General features: G+C 39.0%; 1 protein-coding gene across 1 annotated transcript; it reads left to right on the forward strand.

Moving 5' to 3' along the window:
* The first annotated feature begins 667 nt into the window (after nt 1-667).
* Nucleotides 668-21,858, forward strand: LOC137422202 (follistatin-A-like). Its single transcript, XM_068108963.2, has 3 exons — nt 668-884; nt 17,744-17,965; nt 21,617-21,858. Exons 1-3 carry the CDS (start codon nt 668-670, stop codon nt 21,856-21,858), a joined length of 681 nt encoding a protein of 226 aa, XP_067965064.2.
* The last annotated feature ends 343 nt before the right edge of the window (nt 21,859-22,201 follow it).

Raw genomic sequence — 22,201 nt, forward strand, 5'->3', positions numbered from 1 at the left:
GTGTTCTCACTGGCTGGAGGTGGGGTATGTACGCATCTGGGTGTAGAGGCGTATGTGCCCCTGCTGGCCCACCTTAGCTGACTGTATCGAGGTTGAAGGGCCAAAACGGGATGATGCTGAGGAGATCGACTGAGGACCCGGTCAGTGAGGCACACTTGTGATCAGGTGTGTTTTGAAATTATATATATATATATACACACACATACACACACACATTGAACAAGGCAGCAATGTACAGTTCGAGTCCCATCACAACACTTCCTACGCAACCTGTTAGCAACTAGTGTCATCACAACATGAACACATTGTTTCTGACCCACTGATCACCAGTTAGGAGGTTTGCAGTCAGAATATATATATATATATATATATATATATATATATATATATATATATATATATATATATATATATATATATATATATATATATATATATCTATATCTCTATATATATATATATATATATATATATATATTATATATATATATATATATATATATATATATTATATATATATATATATATATCTATCCACTAAACCATAAATTTATGCAACATAATCAAATCAAATTATTGTTGAATTCTTGCCTCCATCATTTCACTTTCCAGTAGTGTTTCCTGTTAGCAACTCTCAAATATTTATTCTTTAAATGGTCTCCCAATAATGTCACCATCCCCTGCCACCCAAGCGGGCAATTGCTGGCTGCAGAAGGCAGCCAATGGCCGATGTCGGGGTCTTCTGCAGAGTGGGGTTAGTCGCGAAGAGTGCTGTCGTCATGGCCGTCCTGGAGATGCTTGGACGTCCCAGGAGGTGTCATCTGGACTGCTCTTCCGCTGGCTCGTCTTCAGCAAAGGTGCTCCTGACTGTATACCCTGCCGAGGTGAGACCATTTTATCCCTGAAACAATTTACTGTGCGCAATCACCAGCGAAGTAAAGTCACCTGGTACCTTGATTTTAGGGCTATGTTTTAAAGTGCTGTTGGACCCCGACATTCAAGGGGGATACGTTCCTGGAAAAAGCTGCGAATGTTGAAACTGCGAATGTGGGGGCATTGTTTTAATGGGGAGAGGAGGATAGGTTCCCACCAGTTCCTGATTCATAGGGGAACATTTTAAAAGTTTCGAAATTTTTGGACAGCGAATGCACAGGATTACAGTTTTATAAACAAGTGAATAAAAAAAATTAATGCTAAATTAAAAAGGCAATGTAGGGATGAGAAACTACAGTCTAAAAAAGGTCCTAAACAAGATAGGGATGATGTTGGTTTAGAGAGTAGCTAAGAGTATTGCCATCACATATCAATCCCTACATCACTGCCTCATTTACACTTCAGTTATTGCTTCAAGCTTCTACAAACTCCACTGGTTACACCAGTACTTGATTACTCCTGTAGTGCAGCCACATACTGAGACTCTACAAATAACAAATTAGCAGCCCAAGTACAATGTTATAATATCAGTACATGATCACCAACTTCTTACAAACTGCATGAACATCTCTAATAACAGCATTCTATAATTATCTGCATTTGTGATCAGTTACTCTAAGTTGATAAAAAAGAAAATTGGGAAAGACAACTGAAGCTGCAAGGAGTCCCTGAAATTATATAGCAGCTATTATACCTATGCAGAAATGAAATGTAGGAGATTCTAATACTTTTATCTTGGCCTAGCCCTAGACAATAGTCTGGAGGCAGTGATGTTGGGATTGTTATGTGATGGCAATACTGTTAGCTACTCTCTAAACCAACAGCATCCCTATCTTGTTTAGGACCTTTTTTAGACTGTAGTTTGTCATCCCTACATTGCCTTTTTAATTTTGCATAAATTTTTTTATTCACTTGTTTCTCCAATTTTTTTACAATGTGGAATAACACAATGGTATAGTACTCGGACGATACCCAATCTTGGAGCAAAAGTTCCAAGATATCTTAGTCAGCAAAGTCAAAAACTGCATATGTTCCTATTGTTGCGGGTCCCGGGTTCGTCGACGTACTAAGGGGGGTTTATGCCCTGCTCCCCCTCAAACTCCGGGTCCACTGAGGCCACCGTCCACGACTAAGTTTGTGGTTGACGGATTCCTAAGCAATTCCGATCGCCAATTGCCCAGCTACGCGTCAAAGAGTTTACTGGTCAATATTCCCAAATACCTTCAAGACACGTGACCGGAGAAACCGGGGATCGAACCCTCGCTTTCACACACATTATTCAATTGCGTGCCGAGCGGATTTGCACGGTGTGGAAAGCGGCGTTACCTCACGAGATTTATGGACCTGAATCTAGCCAAATTCGGTCTCAGATGATGCTAGGCCAATGGAGAAAGGACGTACCGAACAGGTTGGAAAGTAACCAAATGTACAGCCTTTTATTTACAAGGCACAGAGAATAGACAAAAGATACAGCTTAACAATTCTTACCTATCATAAACCCCACAGGCATATCATAAACCCCCTATCATATCATAAATTTACCAATTACCTTCTTATTCTTTGATGAGTATAAATCATTATTGGGATTATAATCACTCATATCATAAGAATCTATATCTTCTTTAAGATCATTATAAATATCATCAGTTTTTATCTCTAATATAAAACTATCAGTATCCATATACAATAAACATGCTTCATTTTCCTGACTTGTTTTCCAAATATATAAATGAATGATTTTTTACCCATTTGGGAAAACAAGATAAAATTTAACAAACATAAAAATCTTCCAAATTCATTAAGATGTCTAATAGTTGGTTCAAGCGGATGTGGAAAAACCTGTTTGCTTTTAAAGATGCGTCTTACCCCCAAATTTTAAGATTATGATAATTTAATAATTTTCACAAAGTCAAGTTTTCAAGCCGAGTATCAACTACTATCACAAGGTTTTAATGCGGCTCTTCAAAAAGAAGATATAATAGGTCTATTTAAACTTCAAAACAAAGTAAATGATTATAATATTGAAGATATAATACAACTATTTTGTGATATAAAAAATAAATCAAAACATAAACCCATAACTTGTATTCTCAGTGATAATACGAATGATATACCTACACCCCAAGATTTAGATAAATCAAAAAGGAACCTTGTTATCTTTGATGATTGTGTTAATGAGAGAAACCAAATGGTTATGGCTACTACACTGGTTATGGTTGTGGCTACTACACAAGAGGGAGACATTCTTCTTGTAATTGTATTTATCTCAGTCAATCATACTTTCAACTCCCTCGTCACTCAATAAGAAACAATGCCAATACTTTTATTTTATTCAAGTTAAATTCAATAGATGTAAATAATATTTGGAGAGACAATTGTTCTACATTATGTAGTAAAAAGGAATTTGAGGCTTGTATGAAACACATGACTGGAAAATATAAATATTGTTGCAGTGGTTCAAAAATCCCACTCCTTGACAACAATTTTGTTGTGTGATTCCCCTCGGTTAATACCGGACAATCACGAATACCTTCAAGGTGCACACGTCAAGGTGCACACGTGACCGAAGACGGCGGTCGAAATTGTCGCTTTCACAAACTTTATTCAACTGTGTGCCGAGGGGATTTGCACTGTGTGGAAAGCAGCATTACCTCACGAGATTTATGGACCTGAATCTAGCCAAATTCGGTCTCGGATGATGCTAGGCCAATGGAGAAAAGACATATCCGAACAGGTTGGAAAGTAACCAAATGTACAGCCTTTTTATTTTGAAGGCACAGAGAATAGACAAAAGATACAGCTTAACAATTCTTACCTATCATAAACCCCACAGGCACCTTCACACTCACTCTCACACAGGGGAAAAAACACTGGTTATTATCGTACCGATGTACGTGCTTGGATTGCCTCACTGGGGGCCACGTGGTCTGGTGTGCGCAGCTCGCAGTTCAATACCCGATCCGGACGTACAGCCTGAATAAGGTAAGGTCCGAAGAACGAACCGCCGCCTCGAAGTTGGCACGGACGAACTTCAGCACAGGTAGATGAACTTCAGCGCAGGTAGATGAACTTCAGCGCAGGTAGATGAACTTCAGCGCAGGTTGGCCAAGCTTGCAGGTCAGCCGGATGACGCAAGAGATCGGCGAAGAAGCGATGGGTGTCGGGCGTCGACGCAACAAGCAAGAGAGTACAGAGCAGGAGGTCGTCGACGTGGCGAGGCCAAATGCAAGAGCACTATCGTCGGCGAGGCAGAGTCCAAGAGGGGTGTCGTCCAGGTGGCGAGGCGAAATGCAAGAGTTCAGAACAGGAGGTCGCAGCGCAGCAAAATCCCAAAGCAAAGAGAATGAAAATGCGCTGGACAGGGGTTTATCAGACCTGCCCACGCCCTTCAAAATGTTCCACAGCCTCCTATTGGCTGAGGTTGGTCACGTACCGGGGACTTGTCCCGCCCTTCATTGGTCACGTGGGCTTCGATTTTGGCCACGCCTCCCTGCTCATTAGTAATGGCTTCTCCCAGCCACACGAAGGCTTGACATCCTGCTTAACTTCAACACATATTGGTCTTGATTACTACACAATGGGAAAGGGCTAATCTTTACATTCAATAAGACATATCTAACTACTGCAGGCTACATGCTGTCGTGCAATTTAACTATAGAGTGTTTGCCTTTATGGCACAGCCGCAACACTATATTGTTGTGAAACAAGATGAGATACTAACTGATATTTTATTTTATTTTATAAATAATTACATACATAAATGAGAACTATTATTATTAATCTTGTGGGTAAATCTGCTTCAGGAAAAAAACCTTTCATAAATCTAAGCTCTTGAATAGTAAAAATGAAAAGATTGTAAGTTTTTTTCAAAAACACCCTATGATTCGTATTGTATCTACAACAACCAGAGCAATGCGACCAGGAGAGGTAGAAAGTGAAGATTATTACTACATTACAATGGAGGAACATATGCGATTGAGAAACGAAGGTCAAATATTTGAGGAGGTCTCTCTTGGCACAACAAAATATTCACATTGTAAGAGTGAGTTAAAGAAACTAAAATCTGGTGGTCTTGGGATTTTAGAAACTAATCCAGAAGGAATGAAACAAATCATGAAACATCTGAGTGGTAATGGAGTTAAGATTTTATCATTCGTTTTTGATGTTGATGAAGAAACTCAACGCCAACGTATGAAAAGCAGAGATACTAGTATTAGTGAAGAAGAAATTACAACTCGTATTAATGCTACGAAAGAATTTGATAAAATACTTAAAGAAAAGGATTTATTTGAACACATCTACTTTAATGATAAAGTAAAGGAAAATTTCCCCATTGACCTTTACAATTCAGTAAATAATACAGAAAATGAATGTAGAAGAAAGAGCAAGAAGGTTGAAGGAACATCAGGAGTTGGTTTCAAGAGTTGTTAAGCAACAGGAAGACATCAAGAAGAAACGCAGACAGAAACTAACGGGTGAAGAAGCGTTTGAAAGAAAACAAGATAAAAATTTTAAACCGCTTTTATAATCTTCCCAACCCTCTACAATTCCCATGATGGAACACACTCCTGGAAAACTTCAAATGCTCAAAGATTTTAGCCAAATGACAGAGCAAGAACTTGAAAATATAGGAGAATTAGAATATGATGATGAAGGATTCATTCAACAACAGAAAAGGTAAATCAACCTCCCCAATTTTATTGTGAAGGCTCTTCAAAATAATGAATATTCAACGAATACAAAAACCTTAGCGGGTCTCATTCCAACAGAAGAAACAGCAGTGTTTCATCTTGTGAAAGAAAAGGTATTGATACATAATGACGAATTGGTGTTCTTAAGCTCTGCTCAGCCAAATGTTAAATTGACCCCCAGATGAATGTTTCTTCTAACAAAAGATGGAAGCCGAGGAACAATAGGTCCTGATACGAATTCAGCATATTTCAATGAACCGTTGAATATGAAAAATGAAGATGATAGAGTATATATTGATTTACTAAACTCACTTGATTATGGGGTTTATGTTGCTGGTAAAAGAAAGAAGAATGGGAAGGAAAAACATATTATTGATGCTTTAAAAAGCCTTGGTTCAGGTGTTAGTTTTCTTTGAAATGACCCATCACAATTAGTTAATAGGCTATTATTGCTGTTAGGTAGTAAGAAGGCTGGAAACAACAATTGTTTTAATGAAGCCTCAGCCATTTTAGACCAGTTGATGAATATGAAAATAATTAATAAATGTCAATACAAAGATATTTTATTACATATCAAATAAGATGAGAAGCACAATTCTTAGTTTTAATTTCACGACAAGTGATTACACAGCTTCAGTCCCTTACCCACTACAACTTGTCCCCGCAAAAGAATATGAGGCATCTTCATTGTCAATGGAAACTTATAATACCTTGTTTAATATCATGGAGAAAAACAACAAGTTTAGTTATAATCTGGGAAGTGGATATAAACTATAACAGGTTTACCCGGAGCATATGAGATTTCACAAATATCTTCTGAAATTGCCCGTCTTATGAAAGACCAGGATGATGAACCGAAAAATATTGCAATAGATATTCAAAAACATACTTCAAAATCAACGATTAAACTTAAAAATAATTATAAAGTTGATTTCACGATTGATAATTCATTCAGAGAGCTATTGGGTTTCTCCTCAAAAAGGATTTAAACTAACGGGATGTTTTACAGTGATATTGTCATTCAAATATTCTCCGGTATAAATTCGGTATTAATCCTATGTGATTTGATTGATGGTGCTTATAACGATGGAATAAGAACAAATACATAATTTTCATTCAGCGCATACTCAACCCTGATTGGTTATAAATTAAATATGGAACCAAAAAATCTTGTCTATTTACCTGTCAGGAAAAACCATATACAGAGTAAATTTTAGGATAACCGATCAAGATAATCATATAATTTCCTTTAATGAAGAAATTATATCTATCAGAATTCACCTACGTGAAGTTTTCCAATAAATAAATAATGATTATTGTGAGGAAACAGGAGTTGGGAAAATATAAAATAATTACAGGGGATGTGATGTTCCTTTCACCATACTATAAGGGTGAAGGTATGTTTCTTGGTAGAGGATACTATAAACCTTAGAGACAACGGGGTGTAGGACATCAATTTAGAAATAAAGGAGATGGGATAATTGATACTCTAATGGGTATTGGTTCAACCATTCTTAAACATAAAGACCTAATTGGTTCAACTGCTTCTGCCGTGGGAAATGTAGCGGGTGCTATAAAGAGTATAAAAGACGCTCAAAAGGAGTCTCATAAATTACAATCAATCAAAGAAATTAAGAAAAGCAAAACTCAACGATCTCCACAAGAACGACAAAAAAATCATTCAAATACTTGGGTCAGGCTTTCAAAAGTTTTAACAACTTTTTTTTTTTTACTAAATAAATACAAGTATGGAAGCATTCGATAGTATCTATGATTTGGATGATACAATTATCATCTCAAACTCTACTAAAAAGGAAGACTATTTTAAGATAAAAGCTATAACAGGAACAGGCTGGAATTCAAACGGAACTAAAAGTTTTGAAATAAATAATCAACAAACTTACTTTAATCTAGCTGATAGTTTCTTGTTGTGTAAATTTAAGTTCACTAAGGCTGCGAATAACACCAATGCTGCACTCATAAATGATTTCTTCCGGAAAATGTTTGATAGTGTCCGTTTGTATATTGGAACACAAGAGGTTGAAGCGGTTGATTATGTCTCTGCTACATCTGAAATGATGAAATTTACACTATATTCGTTTAGTGATAGAATGGGTAAGGGAGCTGTTGAAGGTTTTATTCCTGATATGTCAACGGGAACAAACACAGACCCTGGTTATAGTCAAAGAATGTCAATGTATAACAATGATACAAAAGCAGACAATAGTTTTACGGTAGCAGTTCCCCTTAAGGGTATATTTGGATTTTGTGATTATGATAAAGTTTTGTATGGTCTTAAAATTAGATTTCAACTACATATAAATTATAATGAAAATAGATTGCTTTTTAGGGCTGAACATGCTTTCGGGGATCAGAATAAATTTGTTATTAATGAATTGTGTTGGTATATTAGCGAATATACACCTAATCTTAAAATGGAAAGATGTTAAATAAAAGACTTAACTGAAAGAGACCACTAAATGTATCATACCTTAAAAGAAGATGCCAACACGTTAAACTGAACCAAACTATCTACACGTGGAATTTGGGTGTGCTGGAAGGAAAGCCACGATACCTATGGCTCATTTTAAAGAAACTAGATGGAGATGAAGGTACTGATAAGAATAATGCACTGAGTGATAATGCTAAGGTGAAACAACTTCCTTAGCATTAGCTTCCCTAGCCTTAACAACTTCCTTCCATCTCTGGATGGTACATTTTACCCACGAGATAGATTTGAAATTGATTGGGATAAAAATGATTATGCGGAAGCCTGCAAGTCTTACCAAAAGGTGTGTGAAAGCAACGGTAATAAAGATCCCATTTTGGATATGGTTGCGTTTCAAAAACTTTATGCAATCTACGCAATTGACTTGAGTTCTCAAAAGGAAACTATAAAGTCTAATAGAGTGGATACTTCTCTATACATTGAAAGAGGGGAGAATGAAGAAGTTGACACATATTGTTTGCTTTTGGAAGAAACAGAATTGCAGATTAATACAGATAATGGTGTTGTGATTAATATCACATATATTTTTCTAATAAATAAATGAGTAGGAAAGAACCAACTGGGGTATATATTAATCAAATCAATCTTTAAAATCTAATATCCTGTATTCAAAATCAAAAGCCTTGTATTATTAATGTTAATACAATTCAAAGAAAAGGAGCAAAAATAATTGATGTTTTGCTCACAAGAGAGCAGGTGAAAACACTAAATGATGCTGGCTCACTTAAATATAAAATATCAAAACCTATGTTAAAGAAATGTTCAATAATAGAGACGAGAGGAGGATTTCTCCCATTTCTAATTCCTTTATTTGCTGGTTTAATTGCGGTGGGAGCAATGACGGGTGGTATTTCAGCAGCGGTAAAAACTGCTAACGAAAGGAAGGCACAACTAAAAGCTCAAAAAGAATTGGAAAGACATAACAAGGAGTTGGAGAAACAAATTAGTGGAAGTGGTGTAATTGTAGATTTTGCTGAAAAGCTTGAAAGCCTACCTGATAAAGCGAGATTGTTTGTTGGAGATATGCTTTCTTCTATCGCACAAGCAGGTGTAAAACTGACTAAAAGGGGTAATGGATTATATCTTTCTAAAAAATAAATGGATAAATGGTTTAAACAATTTGGAAAGAATACAACGTCAAATATAGAACTTGCTAAATATTGTAAAAAATAAAAAATTGATAATGTGGTTATTTGTATGAGAGATGAATTAACAAAGTTGTCTGAAAATACAAATAATACTACTATTAATTTAGAGGATAATAATGGGAATGGTTCTCATTGGGTTTGTATTTATAATAGCCAGTAAAAAAATTATTTTGATAGTTATGGTCTTCCACCACCCCTTGAAGTAAAAAAAAATTTCTTACAGAATGGTCTTTATCAAACATTTCAGGTTGGTCTTATGAGTGTACATTTTGTCACGATTTCTTGCGATGTACGAGTGGCGAACTTGATATAGACATTCCACATGTTGTTGCCCCTGGATGAAAACATCATCCTTGCGTATTAAAAGTTATATTTGGAATTCCTGAATATTCTCCACCTATGGATTACATTTTTCCTTTTCAGAGGTATGCGTCTGACACGACACATTTTTTCCAGTCTGTGCTGAAGACTCCTTCACTTATTTTCTGGCCCCAGTTGAAGTAGTTGCTTTGCAATTGTTCAATTTTCCTTATTCTTGTAAATACAGAAACTATATGAAGACATCACAACTCGGCCAATATTTCTCTATCATGAGCTTATTCTATATGAGCTATTATGTCTGTTTAGTCGACATTTTAGTTTGAAAATAATTAGCATTGCGTGTAATTGTTTTTCTCGACTGGGTCATACTTATAAGTTGACTTGTACATGAAGCATATTGCGTTGGTTGACCAGTTAGTATGCATGCATGTATGTATATATATATATATATATATATATATATATATATATATATATATATATATATATATATATATATATATATATATACATATATATATATGTATATATACATGCATGCATACCAGGGCAGTGACACATCAGGGCAGTGACACATCAGGGCAGTGAGGTGTTTTGAATTATAAGCACTATGCATGTTTTTGCTACATGCATGTAACCCGGGTTATTGTTTTTTATTTTTGAGAATGATTGAGGCAGCTGTCAGTTGCCTATACACCATCCAAATAAAGTTATGTGTCAGAAGACCATGTTGCATGCTCAGAACAAGATCGCCTGTAGGGCAGGTACTCTGCTAGTAATAATAAATTATTGAAGTAATCAATACCAGTTACATTAAGCTAAATTACAAGAAACCACAATAAATGTTGCAAATTCGTGAATATGTGAATTTTTTTTCATCAGCTTGTTTCATTGCATGAAAGTCCATGAGTGGTTTCAGAATGGCACCAAGAAAGCAACTTCAACAGAACAGCGTGTGAAGATCCAAACTCTGCGAGAAAAGGGGTACACTATGAAGAAAATAGCAGAAAAGCTGAAAATCTCATACAATGGGGTGAGGTACACTTTGTAACGCCTAAAATAAACAGGCTTGGTGCCGGTACAAGACAAGAAAAGGCTAGGAAAACCCAGAACAACCTCCTCGAGACAAGACAAGGACCTGGAATTGCTCAGTTTACGCAATATAATAAAATCAAATCAGCAGCTGACAAATGAAATGAGCGCAGGCCTGAACATAAATATCTCATCCAGCACAGTGTGCAAAACGCTGATTGCAGCAGGTCTCCATGGTAGAGATGCAGCAAAGAAACGAATGTTGAGACCAAAGAAAGTGAAAAGAGTGAAATTTGCAAAGGAAACACCAAGATTGGGTGAATGTACAATGGAATCAGGTATTCTGGTCTGATGAATCGAAGTTTTAGCTTTTTGTGTCCAAGAGATGCCAGTTCGTACTGTTAAACATTGGGAGGCTCTGTGACTGTCTGGAGTTGTATCACAACTTTTGTTGTCGGAAAACTTGTTAAAATCAATGGGATGCTAACAAAAGAAAAGTACAAGCAGATACTGCAGCACCAGGCAGTTTCTTGTGGAAATCATTTACTCGAAGAGGATTTATTTTCCACCAAGATAATAATTCAAACACACTTCCGATGTAGTAAAATAGTAATTGGAGAACAAGGTTTCAGCTGGTGTGCTCCAAGTGATAGAATGACTGCCCCAGAGTCTGCACATGACTCCCATCGGGGCCATATGGGATTACCTGGAAACAGAGAACAAAACTAACCTGACAGAACTGAGAAATGTACTTGCACAGTTCTGTAAGGTTATTCTTTTATTTGGCACAATATTCCTGTAATAGTGCTTCGTTCATATACAGAAAGCATGGGTAAAAGAGTGATGACACTGACTAAGGCAAAGGGTGTACACAGAGTATTGACGGATATTATAAAATGACACTGTTTTTGTTGTTAACTGAAGCTATTAGTTTCATTTTAATTTGTAATGGCTGTTAATTTACAACATTAAACATGTATGTCTGTTATCATTGATAATTTGATGAATTTACTCTAAAGTAATGAATATCATTGGAATTACCCAAACTTTTGCAAAGTGCGACGTGTGCATATTAATTAAATTATCAGACCTGGATAAACGCCTGACCCATCACAACGACGTTATCACTGCAAACCCCGAGAAGGACCTCTAGCAGTACAAGAATGTCAAGGTAAACTATAGACAGGTTAATGTGTGGCTGGCAGGCATTTCCGGTTGGTTAGGATGCATGCAGCAATAGCTGTTGTGGCACTTGCTTTCTCGGGCCCACTAGAGTAATGAGGTCTAATCACGACTTAATGTCTTGTAAAATTTCACCAGTTCACTCTGGGGAAGAGCTTCTGCTCCACGCTGATGAGTGTCATGGTGACATACTCCTATTGAGGAGTGGTCCAACTGTATGACCATGCATTCTGACCCTTAGGGGTTAGAATGTGTGTATAATTGACCATGTACTTCAGTATTCGGGCTGAGGTGCATGTGTATGTTCACAGGACAGTCTTGTTGGACTGTGTACTTTGGCAGTGGGGTCAAGATGCACGTCCCAAGCTGTTTAAATGTTTGTTTTTACCTTTTTTGTATAAAAAGGCCGCCCTCATAAGGCGAGGGCCAACAAGCCTGAAACGCGCGTCCATGAATGTTTCCTCTCCGGGATTGACTGGTCTATAAAATTGAGAATTACATTACCTTCCTGTTCACAGACAGACAAACTGGCAGACAGACAGACAGGGATGAAAACATAACCTCCATCCACCTTTGGTGGCGGAGTTAGACATGCCCTTAACAATATTATGTAGAAGTTTCTTTGTTATTTAAACGCTTGAGATCAGCTTTTGATCTGCATTAGATAATCACTCTTAGGCGATTGGCCATTAACTTTGAAAGGGTGATCATCGCACGATTATTGATTCTATACAGACGTCTAACTTTTTAACGCCTTTCGTAAATTCGGCCCTGTAACTTTCCTAAATTTGGATAATTCCCATTTCCTCATGATCAAATAAATTCTTTATATACTCATTGTGTGTTCATCTCCACTTTGAGTGTATAACAAGAGAATTAGATCACTGGTGTTCAAATCCAAGTTGTTTATGTTCAACGAGAGTGTGCTCCGTTAGCAAGTGGCTCGCTCTCGCTTGCCAAGCCAGCCAGTCCGTATCAACTACTTTGCAAGCCGCTTGCTAAGTGGAGCAAGCAATTAAGAGGGGTGCTTGGCGAGCAGTAAGTGAGCTGCTTGCGATCGGAACGGAACACCTCCGTATGTTAGCAAAAATGGCTGCCGTAGTGCCATTTGATGGTTATTTCTAAACGATTGATGGTTATTTCTTCAGTTTTGCTATCACAGAGGATTATATTGAAACGTGAATTTCATATTCTGCTAACGGAACACACCGCTGATCAGAAACATAATTGCAGTATATTTTGTTGATGGTGAATCTTGATTAAACAAGATGGAACATTACAGAGGTCCAAACATGGCTGAGTAATTTGGGAGAAGCTTTGAAGAAGCCCCAAAGTTGATGTACAACACACTTGGAAAAAAAGCAACTGAGATTATAATAAATGAGTTCGGAGGTTTAAAAATAATTCTTATGCTAGAGTGCTATGTTTGTTTATATGCATGGTTGTGCGATTCATACCACAGTCTGTTGAAAAAAAAATAAAAAAATTAACATGCCTCAGATTCGGATAGGTGAAGAGAATAACTAAGTGGCATTGTTAATCATAAACAGGGATTTAATTGAACCAATGTCGAATTTAATGCAACCTCAATTTATTAGCAGTAGTTGAGGAGAATGTTATTAGCTGCAGTGAAGTTCTTTCAACTTTCACTCACAATTGGAAAGATGTTTCGAATTTCAGCTGCAGCAGATTCCCGAGTTGCATGAAGCATTCCCGAGTTGCATCAAACATTCCCGAGTTGCATCAAGCATTCCCGAGTTGCATGAAGCATTCCCGAGTTGCATCAAACATTCCCGAGTTGCATCAAGCATTCCCGAGTTGCATCAAACATTCCCGAGTTGCATCAAGCATTTCCGAGTTGCATCAGGCATTCCCGAGTTGCATCAACCATTCCCGAGTTGCATCAAGCATTCCCGAGTTGCATCAAGCATTCCCGAGTTGCATCAAGCATTCCCGAGTTGCATCAAGCATTCCCGAGTTGCATGAAGCATTCCCGAGTTGCATGAAGCATTCCCGAGTTGCATCAAGCATTCCCGAGTTGCATCAAGCAATCCCGAGTTGCATCAAGCATTCCCGAGTTGCATCAAGCATTCCCGAGTTGCATCAAGCATTCCCGAGTTGCATCAAGCATTCCATAGTTGCATCAAGCATTCCCGAGTTGCATCAAGCATTCCCGAGTTGCATGAAGCATTCCCGAGTTGCATGAAGCATTCCCGAGTTGCATGAAGCATTCCCGAGTTGCATGAAGCATTCCCGAGTTGCATGAAGCATTTCCGAGTTGCATCAGGCATTCCCGAGTTGCATCAACCATTTCCGAGTTGCATCAAGCATTCCCGAGTTGCATCAAGCATTCCCGAGTTGCATCAAACATTCCCGAGTTGCGTCAAGCAATCCCGAGTTGCATCAAGCATTCCCGAGTTGCATCAAGCATTCCCGAGTTGCATCAAGCATTCCCGAGTTGCATCAAGCATTCCCGAGTTGCATCAAGCATTCCCGAGTTGCATCAAGCATTCCCGAGTTGCATCAAGCATTCCCAAGTTGCATGAAGCATTCCCGAGTTGCATCAAGCATTTCCGAGTTGCATCAGGCATTCCCGAGTTGCATCAACCATTCCCGAGTTGCATCAAGCATTCCCGAGTTGCATCAAGCATTCCCGAGTTGCATCAAGCAATCCCGAGTTGCATCAAGCATTCCCGAGTTGCATCAAGCATTCCCAAGTTGCATCAAGCATTCCCGAGTTGCATCAAACATCCCCGAGTTGCATCAAACATCCCCGAGTTGCATCAAGCATTCCCGAGTTGCATCAAGCATTCCCGAGTTGCATCAAGCATTACCGAGTTGCATCATGCGTTACCGAGTTGCATCATGCGTTACCGAGTTGCATCAAGCATTCCTGAGTTGCCTCAAGCATTCCATAGTTGCATCAAACATTCCCGAGTTGCATCATGCATTCCCGAGTTGCATCATGCATTCCCGAGTTGCATCAAGCATTCCATATTTGCATCATACATTCCCGAGTTGCATCAAGCATTCCTGAGTTGCATCAAGCATTCCATAGTTGCATCAATCATTCCCGAGTTGCATCAAGCATTCCATAGTTGCGGAATTCCCGAGTTACATCAATCCTTCCTGAGTTGCATCAATCAATCCCGACTTGCATCAAACATTTCTCAGTTGCATAAAGCATTCCTCAGTTGCATCAAACATTCCCGAGTGGCATCAAACATTCCCGAGTTGCATCAAGCATTTCCCAGTTGCATCAAGCATTCCTCAGTTGCATCAAGCATTCCTCAGTTGCATCAAGCATTCCTCAGTTGTATCAAGCATTTCTCAGTTGCATCAAGCATTCTTCAGTTGCATCAAGCATTTCTCAGTTGCATCAAGCATTCTTCAGTTGCATCAAGCATTCCTCAGTTGCATCAAATATTTTTCAGTTGCATCAGACATTCCCGAGTTGCATCAAGGATTCCCCAGTGGCATCAAGCATTCCTGCATTACATCAAGCATTTCTCAGTTGCATCAAGCATTCCTGAGTTACGTCAAGCATTCCTGAGCTGCATCAAGCATTCCCTAGTTGTGGTATTCCTGAGTTACATCAAGCATTCCCAAGTTATTCCTTCTTTTCTGTTCACAATATTTCCCAAATTATATTAAGAATTAGAGTTATCTAATTATTATTAGAGTTATCTAATCCTACTATTAATTTGCAATTGGTCACTTGTTTTGACACCAATAAAATTTTTTATTATGGACCCTCTAAGCATCAAAAAGCTACATATATTGAACAAACAATTTCAAATGGAGCACCTTACTGCCATTAGAGCATTTAAATTGCATCAGATGTGGCAACAAGTGTGACTTGTTGCTCCCAGCTTGCCGGCTCGATGACAGAAGATGCCATTTGCATTTTTGCTTCCTTCATCCCTACCCCATTTAGAATCCCGTGCTGGCATGGATAGCTTGATAGTATTGATAATTCCAAGTTGTATCAATGATTCCTGAGTTGTATCAATGGTTCCTGAGTTGAGTCAATAATTCCCAAGTAGCATCAATAATTCTGAAGTTGTATCAATGATTCCCATGTTACATTCATAATTCCCAAGGTATATCAAGAATTCCCAGGTTGTATCAGTAATTCCCAAGTTACATCAATAGTTTCCATGTTATATCAAAAACTCCCAAGTTGTATCAATAATTCTCAAGTTATATCAATAATTCTCCAGTTGTTTCAAGAATTCTCAAGTTATATCAATAAATTCCCAAGTTGTATCAATAATTCCAAAGTTATATCAATAATTCTCAAGTTATAACAACAATTCTCAAGTTATAACAACAATTCTCAAGTTATAACAATAATCCCAAGTTGTATCAATAATTCCAAAGTTATATCAATAGTTATCAAGTTCTATCAGTAATTCCAAAGTTGTATCAATAATTCCCAAGTTGTATCAATAATTCTCAAGTTATATCAAGAATTCTCAAGTTATATCAATAAATTCCCAAGTTGTATCAATAATTCCCAAGTTGTATCAATAATTCCACAGTTGTATCAATAATACCCAAGATGTATCAATAATTCCAAATTTGTATCAATAATACCCAAGTTGTATCAATAATTCCAAATTTGTATCAATAATACCCAAGTTGTATCAATAATTCCAAAGTTGTATCAATAATACCCAAGTTGTACCAATAATTCCAAAGTTGTATCAATAATTCTCAAGTTATATCAATAATTCTCAAGTTATATCAAAAATTCTCAAGTTATATCAATAATTTTCAAGTTATATCAATAATTCTCAAGTTAACAATAATTCCCAAGTTGTATCAATAATTCTAAAGTTATATCAATAATTATCAAGTTGTATCAATAATTCCCAAGTTGTATCAATAATTCCCAAGTTTTATCAATAATTCCAAAGTTATATCAATAATTATCAAGTTGTATCAGTAATTCCAAAGTTGTATCAATAATTCTCAAGTTATATGAATAATTCTCAAGTTGTATCAATAATTCTCAAGTTGTATCAATAATTCCAAAGTTGTATCAATAATTATCAAGTTGTATCAGTAATTCCAAAGTTGTATCAATAATTCCAAAGGGGTGCGGAGAATGCAAAAGGATTTTGAGGGAAGAACATATTCTGAGAGAAGGGGAAATGTTTTTGTTGTAGTTATAATGTAGGCGACTGGCAAGTGGTTTTTTTTTTTTTTTTTTTTTTTTGTATAAAAGATCGAGGCTCGTGAAAGAGCGAACATTTATCACACAGAAAGACAAACCGACAAACCGACACATAACCGACAAACCGACACATAGAACAAATAACATCGGGAGCGGTAGACAAGATGGGGAGAGAGGGGGAAGGACACAAACACAACACAACACAACACAACACAACACAACATTTTAGAGCAGGAACCGAGAGACATGGAGACATCGAGAGATCTGTGGGAGGGAGAGGGCTTTGGGGGGGAGGCATGGGAAAGGGGGTGGGAGAGGCATAAAACATATGGACACTGCCAGGACTACCAGGAAAGAAGTTGGAATTACAAACAAGGTGGATCTGGGGTGAATTAGTGGGGGTAGAAAAGATCAAGGTTTTGGATGGGGGAAGATAAGAGATGGTGGTTGGTAGAATTACAGAACAAATTGACTTCAGTGTTTGCTTAAAATTACAACCAATGGAACCATGGCGAAGCACTTAATAAACATGTTGCTTGTAAAGTCATGGTGTAATTTCATTAATTATATAAATATCGAGTCAATGCTATTTTAGACACGAGGTTGGCATGCCACATTGCCTCCCGTGCTAAACTCATGATACAGACTTGGCAACACGTATACACAGATTGATGTGATTCAATGTTCATCATTATTATTGATATGTGAGTTACCTCCATAATGGTTGTGTTGACTTTCCCGGCAGACTCGTGCGAGGGTGTTCAGTGCGGCCCAGGCCGACGGTGCAAGACGAGTCGCAGAGGTTCGCCACGCTGTGTCTGTGCCCCGCTTTGCAAGAGAGGTCAGCGCAAGGGCCCCGTGTGCGGTGCCGATGGCCGCACGTACCGCCATGAGTGTGCGCTGCTGAGAGCACGATGCCGCCTGAGACAACCCGACCTTCACGTCCAGTATGCCGGCCATTGCAGGAGTGAGTTGAGTTTTTACGTCAGTCGCAAAATTTGACACAGAATAAAGTGGGCTTACTTTATGCTACTTAAAAGTCAAATATAAAAATCATTGCTGAAAGCTCTCAGAAAAACAATAAGTAATGTACATCAATCATATTTATAGTTATATTATATCTTACTCTGTTTACTGCTGAAGAAGAGTGACTGCTAAAATACTCCATGGGAGTGCATTCGTTTTGTATTAACTAGGGGGGGGGGGGAGAGGCGTGGGCGTTTGGTCCATTGGACCAAATTTTCATTGGTCTTCACCCCCTTGTAGCATACCAGCCTGCTGTATTGGGGGCGGGGAGATCTTTTGGGTCCTCAGAGTCTTTTGGGTGCTTGGGGACTTTTGTGTCTTCAGAGTCTTTTGGATACTCTGGGTCTTTTGGGTCGTCGGGGATTTTGCATCCTCTGGGTCTTTTGGGTCCTGAGCGACTTTTGGGTCCTCAGGGACTTTTGGGAATTTGGGGTCTTAAGGATCTTAAAAGTCTTAAAGGGTCTTCAAAGTTCGAAGGGGTCTCAGCAGTCTAAAGAGTTAAAAGATAAATTTCAATAATCTATAATACGTAATCAAGAGCATGATCTTCCCCACCACTGCCAAACTCTGGAACTCTTTACCTTCCCATGTAATGTCTTTCCAAACATTACGACCTTCCCCTTTTCAAAAAGCAGATTTTTTACGTCCTCAAAAACTCTTAGAGTATTCTCTCTTTCTTCACTTTTCTATCAATGCAGCTCTTTTGTTTTAAGGCCTAGCCGCAATGAGGACTATATAGTCCGTGACTGGAGCCTTCCACATAAAAAAGAAAAAAAATTAAAATACGTATGTAATTCATAGACACAAATGTATGCCTCACACACAAACACACGACTCAGCCATTTATAGTAGAATATCCATCCACCTTTCGAGGCCATTTTTCCTCGCAGAGCAGGGTTTGGCCTCTTTTGGGCACCGTGGTCCCCTTTTTGTCCCCCGTCGCACCGCGGAGCGAAAGGGGGACTACGGTTTTCCCCTCCGTCCGTGTGTGCGTCCGTCTGTCCGTCCGTCCGTGTGTGCGTGCGTCCGTGCGTGCGTGTGGACGTGTGTGCGTGTATCTACGCATAAGGAAGAACGCTATTGAAAATTGGGTCGCAACGTCAAAACCCAAGATGGCCGCCACCATATACAGTCATGTGAAAAAGTAAGTATGCCCCATGTAAAGTTTTGACTTTTTCAACATATTTCAACATACAGCTATTTGATCTTCATTTCAATAATATTGATAGATAAAGGTGATATAATATAACAAATATCATGAAACATTTACATTTTGTAGTCCATTGTATAATTTAAATAAAGATAAATGCAAATTTCGCATGTGGAAAAAGTAAGTACACCCCTACATTTATCACTACTTCAAATACCTAAAATTAGAATCAGGTGCAACAGCTCAGGTGCAAATGATTAGAATATCGTTAGAGAGGATCTTGGAGGAACCTGTCTTATTTAAACCTCAGACATTTAGTTTGGTTTGCTCTTTGTTGTTGAAATGTGCGCTGTCACCATGCCTAGATCAAAAGAGCTCTCTGAGGCCTTCAGAAAGAAGGTTATAGATGCCTACGAGTCTGGGAAGGGATTTAAAAAGATCTCCAAACAATTTGAAATCTATCATTTGACTGTCCGGAAGATCATCTACAAGTGGAGAAGATTCCAAACAACTGCCAACTTGTTCAGGCCAGGCCGCCCCAGCAAGTTCAGCCCGAGAGCAGACCACAAGATGCTGAAAGAAGTCTCTAAGAACCCCAGAATGTCATCACAGGACCTACAAGTAGCTCTTGCCACTGTTGATGTCAAAGTGCACGAGTCTACCATTAGAAAGAGGCTGCACACATTTGATCTTCATGGGAGGTGTGCCAGGAGGAAACCTTTTCTGTCCAGAAAGAACATCAGGGCAAGACTAAAGTTTGCCAATGAACACTGAGGCAAAGACCAGCACTTCTGGAACCATGTGCTCTGGACAGATGAGTCAAAGGTAGAGCTATTTCGCCACAGTACCAGAAGACATGTTTGGCGAAAACCAAAGACAGCATTTGACCACAAGAACCTGATACCAACTGTAAAGCATGGTGGTGGAAATATTGTGGATTGGGGCAGCTTTGCTGCATCAGGGTCTGGGCAGCTCACCATCATAGAAACCACTATGAATTCTTCATTGTACCAGAGGGAGCTTGAGGATAATGTGAGGCCATCTGTCAGAGAGTTGAAGCTCAACCGAAGGTGGACATTTCAACATGACAATGACCCTAAACATACCAGTAAATCCACCAAGGAATGGCTGAAAAGAAAGAAATGGAGGGGTCTGGAATGGCCAAGTCAAAGCCCGGGTCTAAATCCCATCGAGATGTTGTGGGGGGATTTGAAACGAGCTGTGCATGCAAGAAACCCCTCAAACATCACAAAGCTGAAAGAATTCTGCATGGAGGAGTGGGCAAAAATTTCTCCCAGTCGATGTCAGAGACTGGTAGACAGTTATAAGAAATGCCTACTTGAGGTTGTGTCTGCCAAAGGGGGCAATACCACCTATTAGAGCCAAGGGTGTACTTACTTTTTCCACATGCGAAATTTGCATTTATGTTTATTTAAATTATACAATGGACTACAAAATGTAAATGTTTCATGATATTTGTTGTATTATATCACCTTTATCTATCAATATTGTTGAAATGAAGATCAAATAGCTGTATGTTGAAATATGTTGAAAAAGTCAAAACTTTACATGGGGTGTACTTACTTTTTCACGTGACTGTATATGTCTGAACCTTGTGAGCGAAATATCTTGAAAAATAAACGAACTACTAACTTCTAATCTGGTGTGTGGGTGTATCTACGCATAAGGAAGAACGCTATTGAAAATTGGGTCGCCAGGTCAAAATCCAAGATGGCCGCCTTGCGTCTTCCACTTTGTCAACTCACATCACTTCACTGATGGGGGACCTCGGCGTAACGCTTGTTGAAGCAATGTTTTATGGCCGGATGCCCTTCCTGCCGCCAACCTGTTAGTCGCCTCTTGCGACACACAGGGAATTCCCAGTGAACTGGTACTCAATTTGCCAACCTCAGAAGAATGAAGGGCTGAGTAAACCCCCTGGCGTTAATTCAGTGATGACCGGGATTCGAACTCCGGATCCTAGGATCCAAAGCCGGCACCCTAACGGCTAAGCCAACACCAGGCCAGCCAGGCTTATAGAAGAAGATGACGGTCAATAAACGGTCGGACAGGTGCTTCAAAGGCACAACGTATGCCGTCCATCAGGTTGGCTTCGAGGTAGGGACTGTAATCTTCTAGTTGTAGCTGGTGGACTTTAAATAACGCAAACTGTCTTTTGCTAAGAGTTGTTGAGTTATTGCTGCGCTCTGAATGAAGTACAAATTCCTGCCCAAATCACTTTCAGTCGAACATCAGGTTTGTCCAGCTGGTTTGGGAAATTCTTGAACCCAACTTCCCACTCGGCCAACAGGGACAAGGTGGGAATAGGGGCTGCTAATGAAAGCGCATGATCTCGAGTAGTAGGCATGATGTCCTACTGATGATTGTACAGTTACTAAAATATAGCGTTTTATTAATTACCCTATTTCCTCCTTTTTTCAGAATCTTGTCACGACATAAATTGTCCCGGACCGACATCCTGCCTCGTCGACCAAAATGGCGATGCTCACTGCGTAGAATGCTCACGTCGACCTTGCGCCAGGCGAGGAGATGGCGGTGGGAGCGGTGCCTTGTGTGGGGCGAACGGACGCACGTACCGCAATCTGTGTCACCTGCGGCGTGCGGCGTGCAGGCATGGCCACGCCATTCCTGTGACCCATACCGGGCCTTGCCAGTCCACCTAGAAGTTAACGGTGTCCTCGGCATGCGTGCCTTCCGTCGGAACTCCATGCACGTTTGCCAATTTGTGCTTCGTCACGTTAAAAATTTCCTGTGATGTTTGCAACTTTCCATGTCAAAGCCATCCACAAATTGTCTCCTTCATAACATTGTTAACATCAACCTTCTCTGTAACCCTCAGGTGCTTCAGTTGTGTTGTGCTAGGTATATGATACCCATTCCCTGGGATCACCTTTCCTTTGTTGTTGTATTTGTTTTTTAAATGAGCGTTAAAAAATCACTCCATATGTTTGGCTTTGACAAAAACGCTTTACAGTCGTTTACATTGTTGCCCAAAAGCTTTCGCGT

The sequence above is a fragment of the Myxine glutinosa genome, chromosome 2 (genome assembly GCF_964187855.1).
Source record: "Myxine glutinosa chromosome 2, kmMyxGlut1.1, whole genome shotgun sequence".
Taxonomy (NCBI): Eukaryota; Metazoa; Chordata; class Myxini; order Myxiniformes; family Myxinidae; genus Myxine; species Myxine glutinosa.

Coding starts and splice junctions, on each gene's coding strand:
- LOC137422202 (XM_068108963.2), top strand. CDS start 668: ATGTCACCATCCCCTGCCACCCAAGCGGGCAATTGCTGGCTGCAGAAG. Junction 885..17,743: donor TGACTGTATACCCTGCCGAG/GTGAGACCATTT, acceptor CTTTCCCGGCAG/ACTCGTGCGAGGGTGTTCAG. Junction 17,966..21,616: donor GTATGCCGGCCATTGCAGGA/GTGAGTTGAGTT, acceptor TCCTTTTTTCAG/AATCTTGTCACGACATAAAT.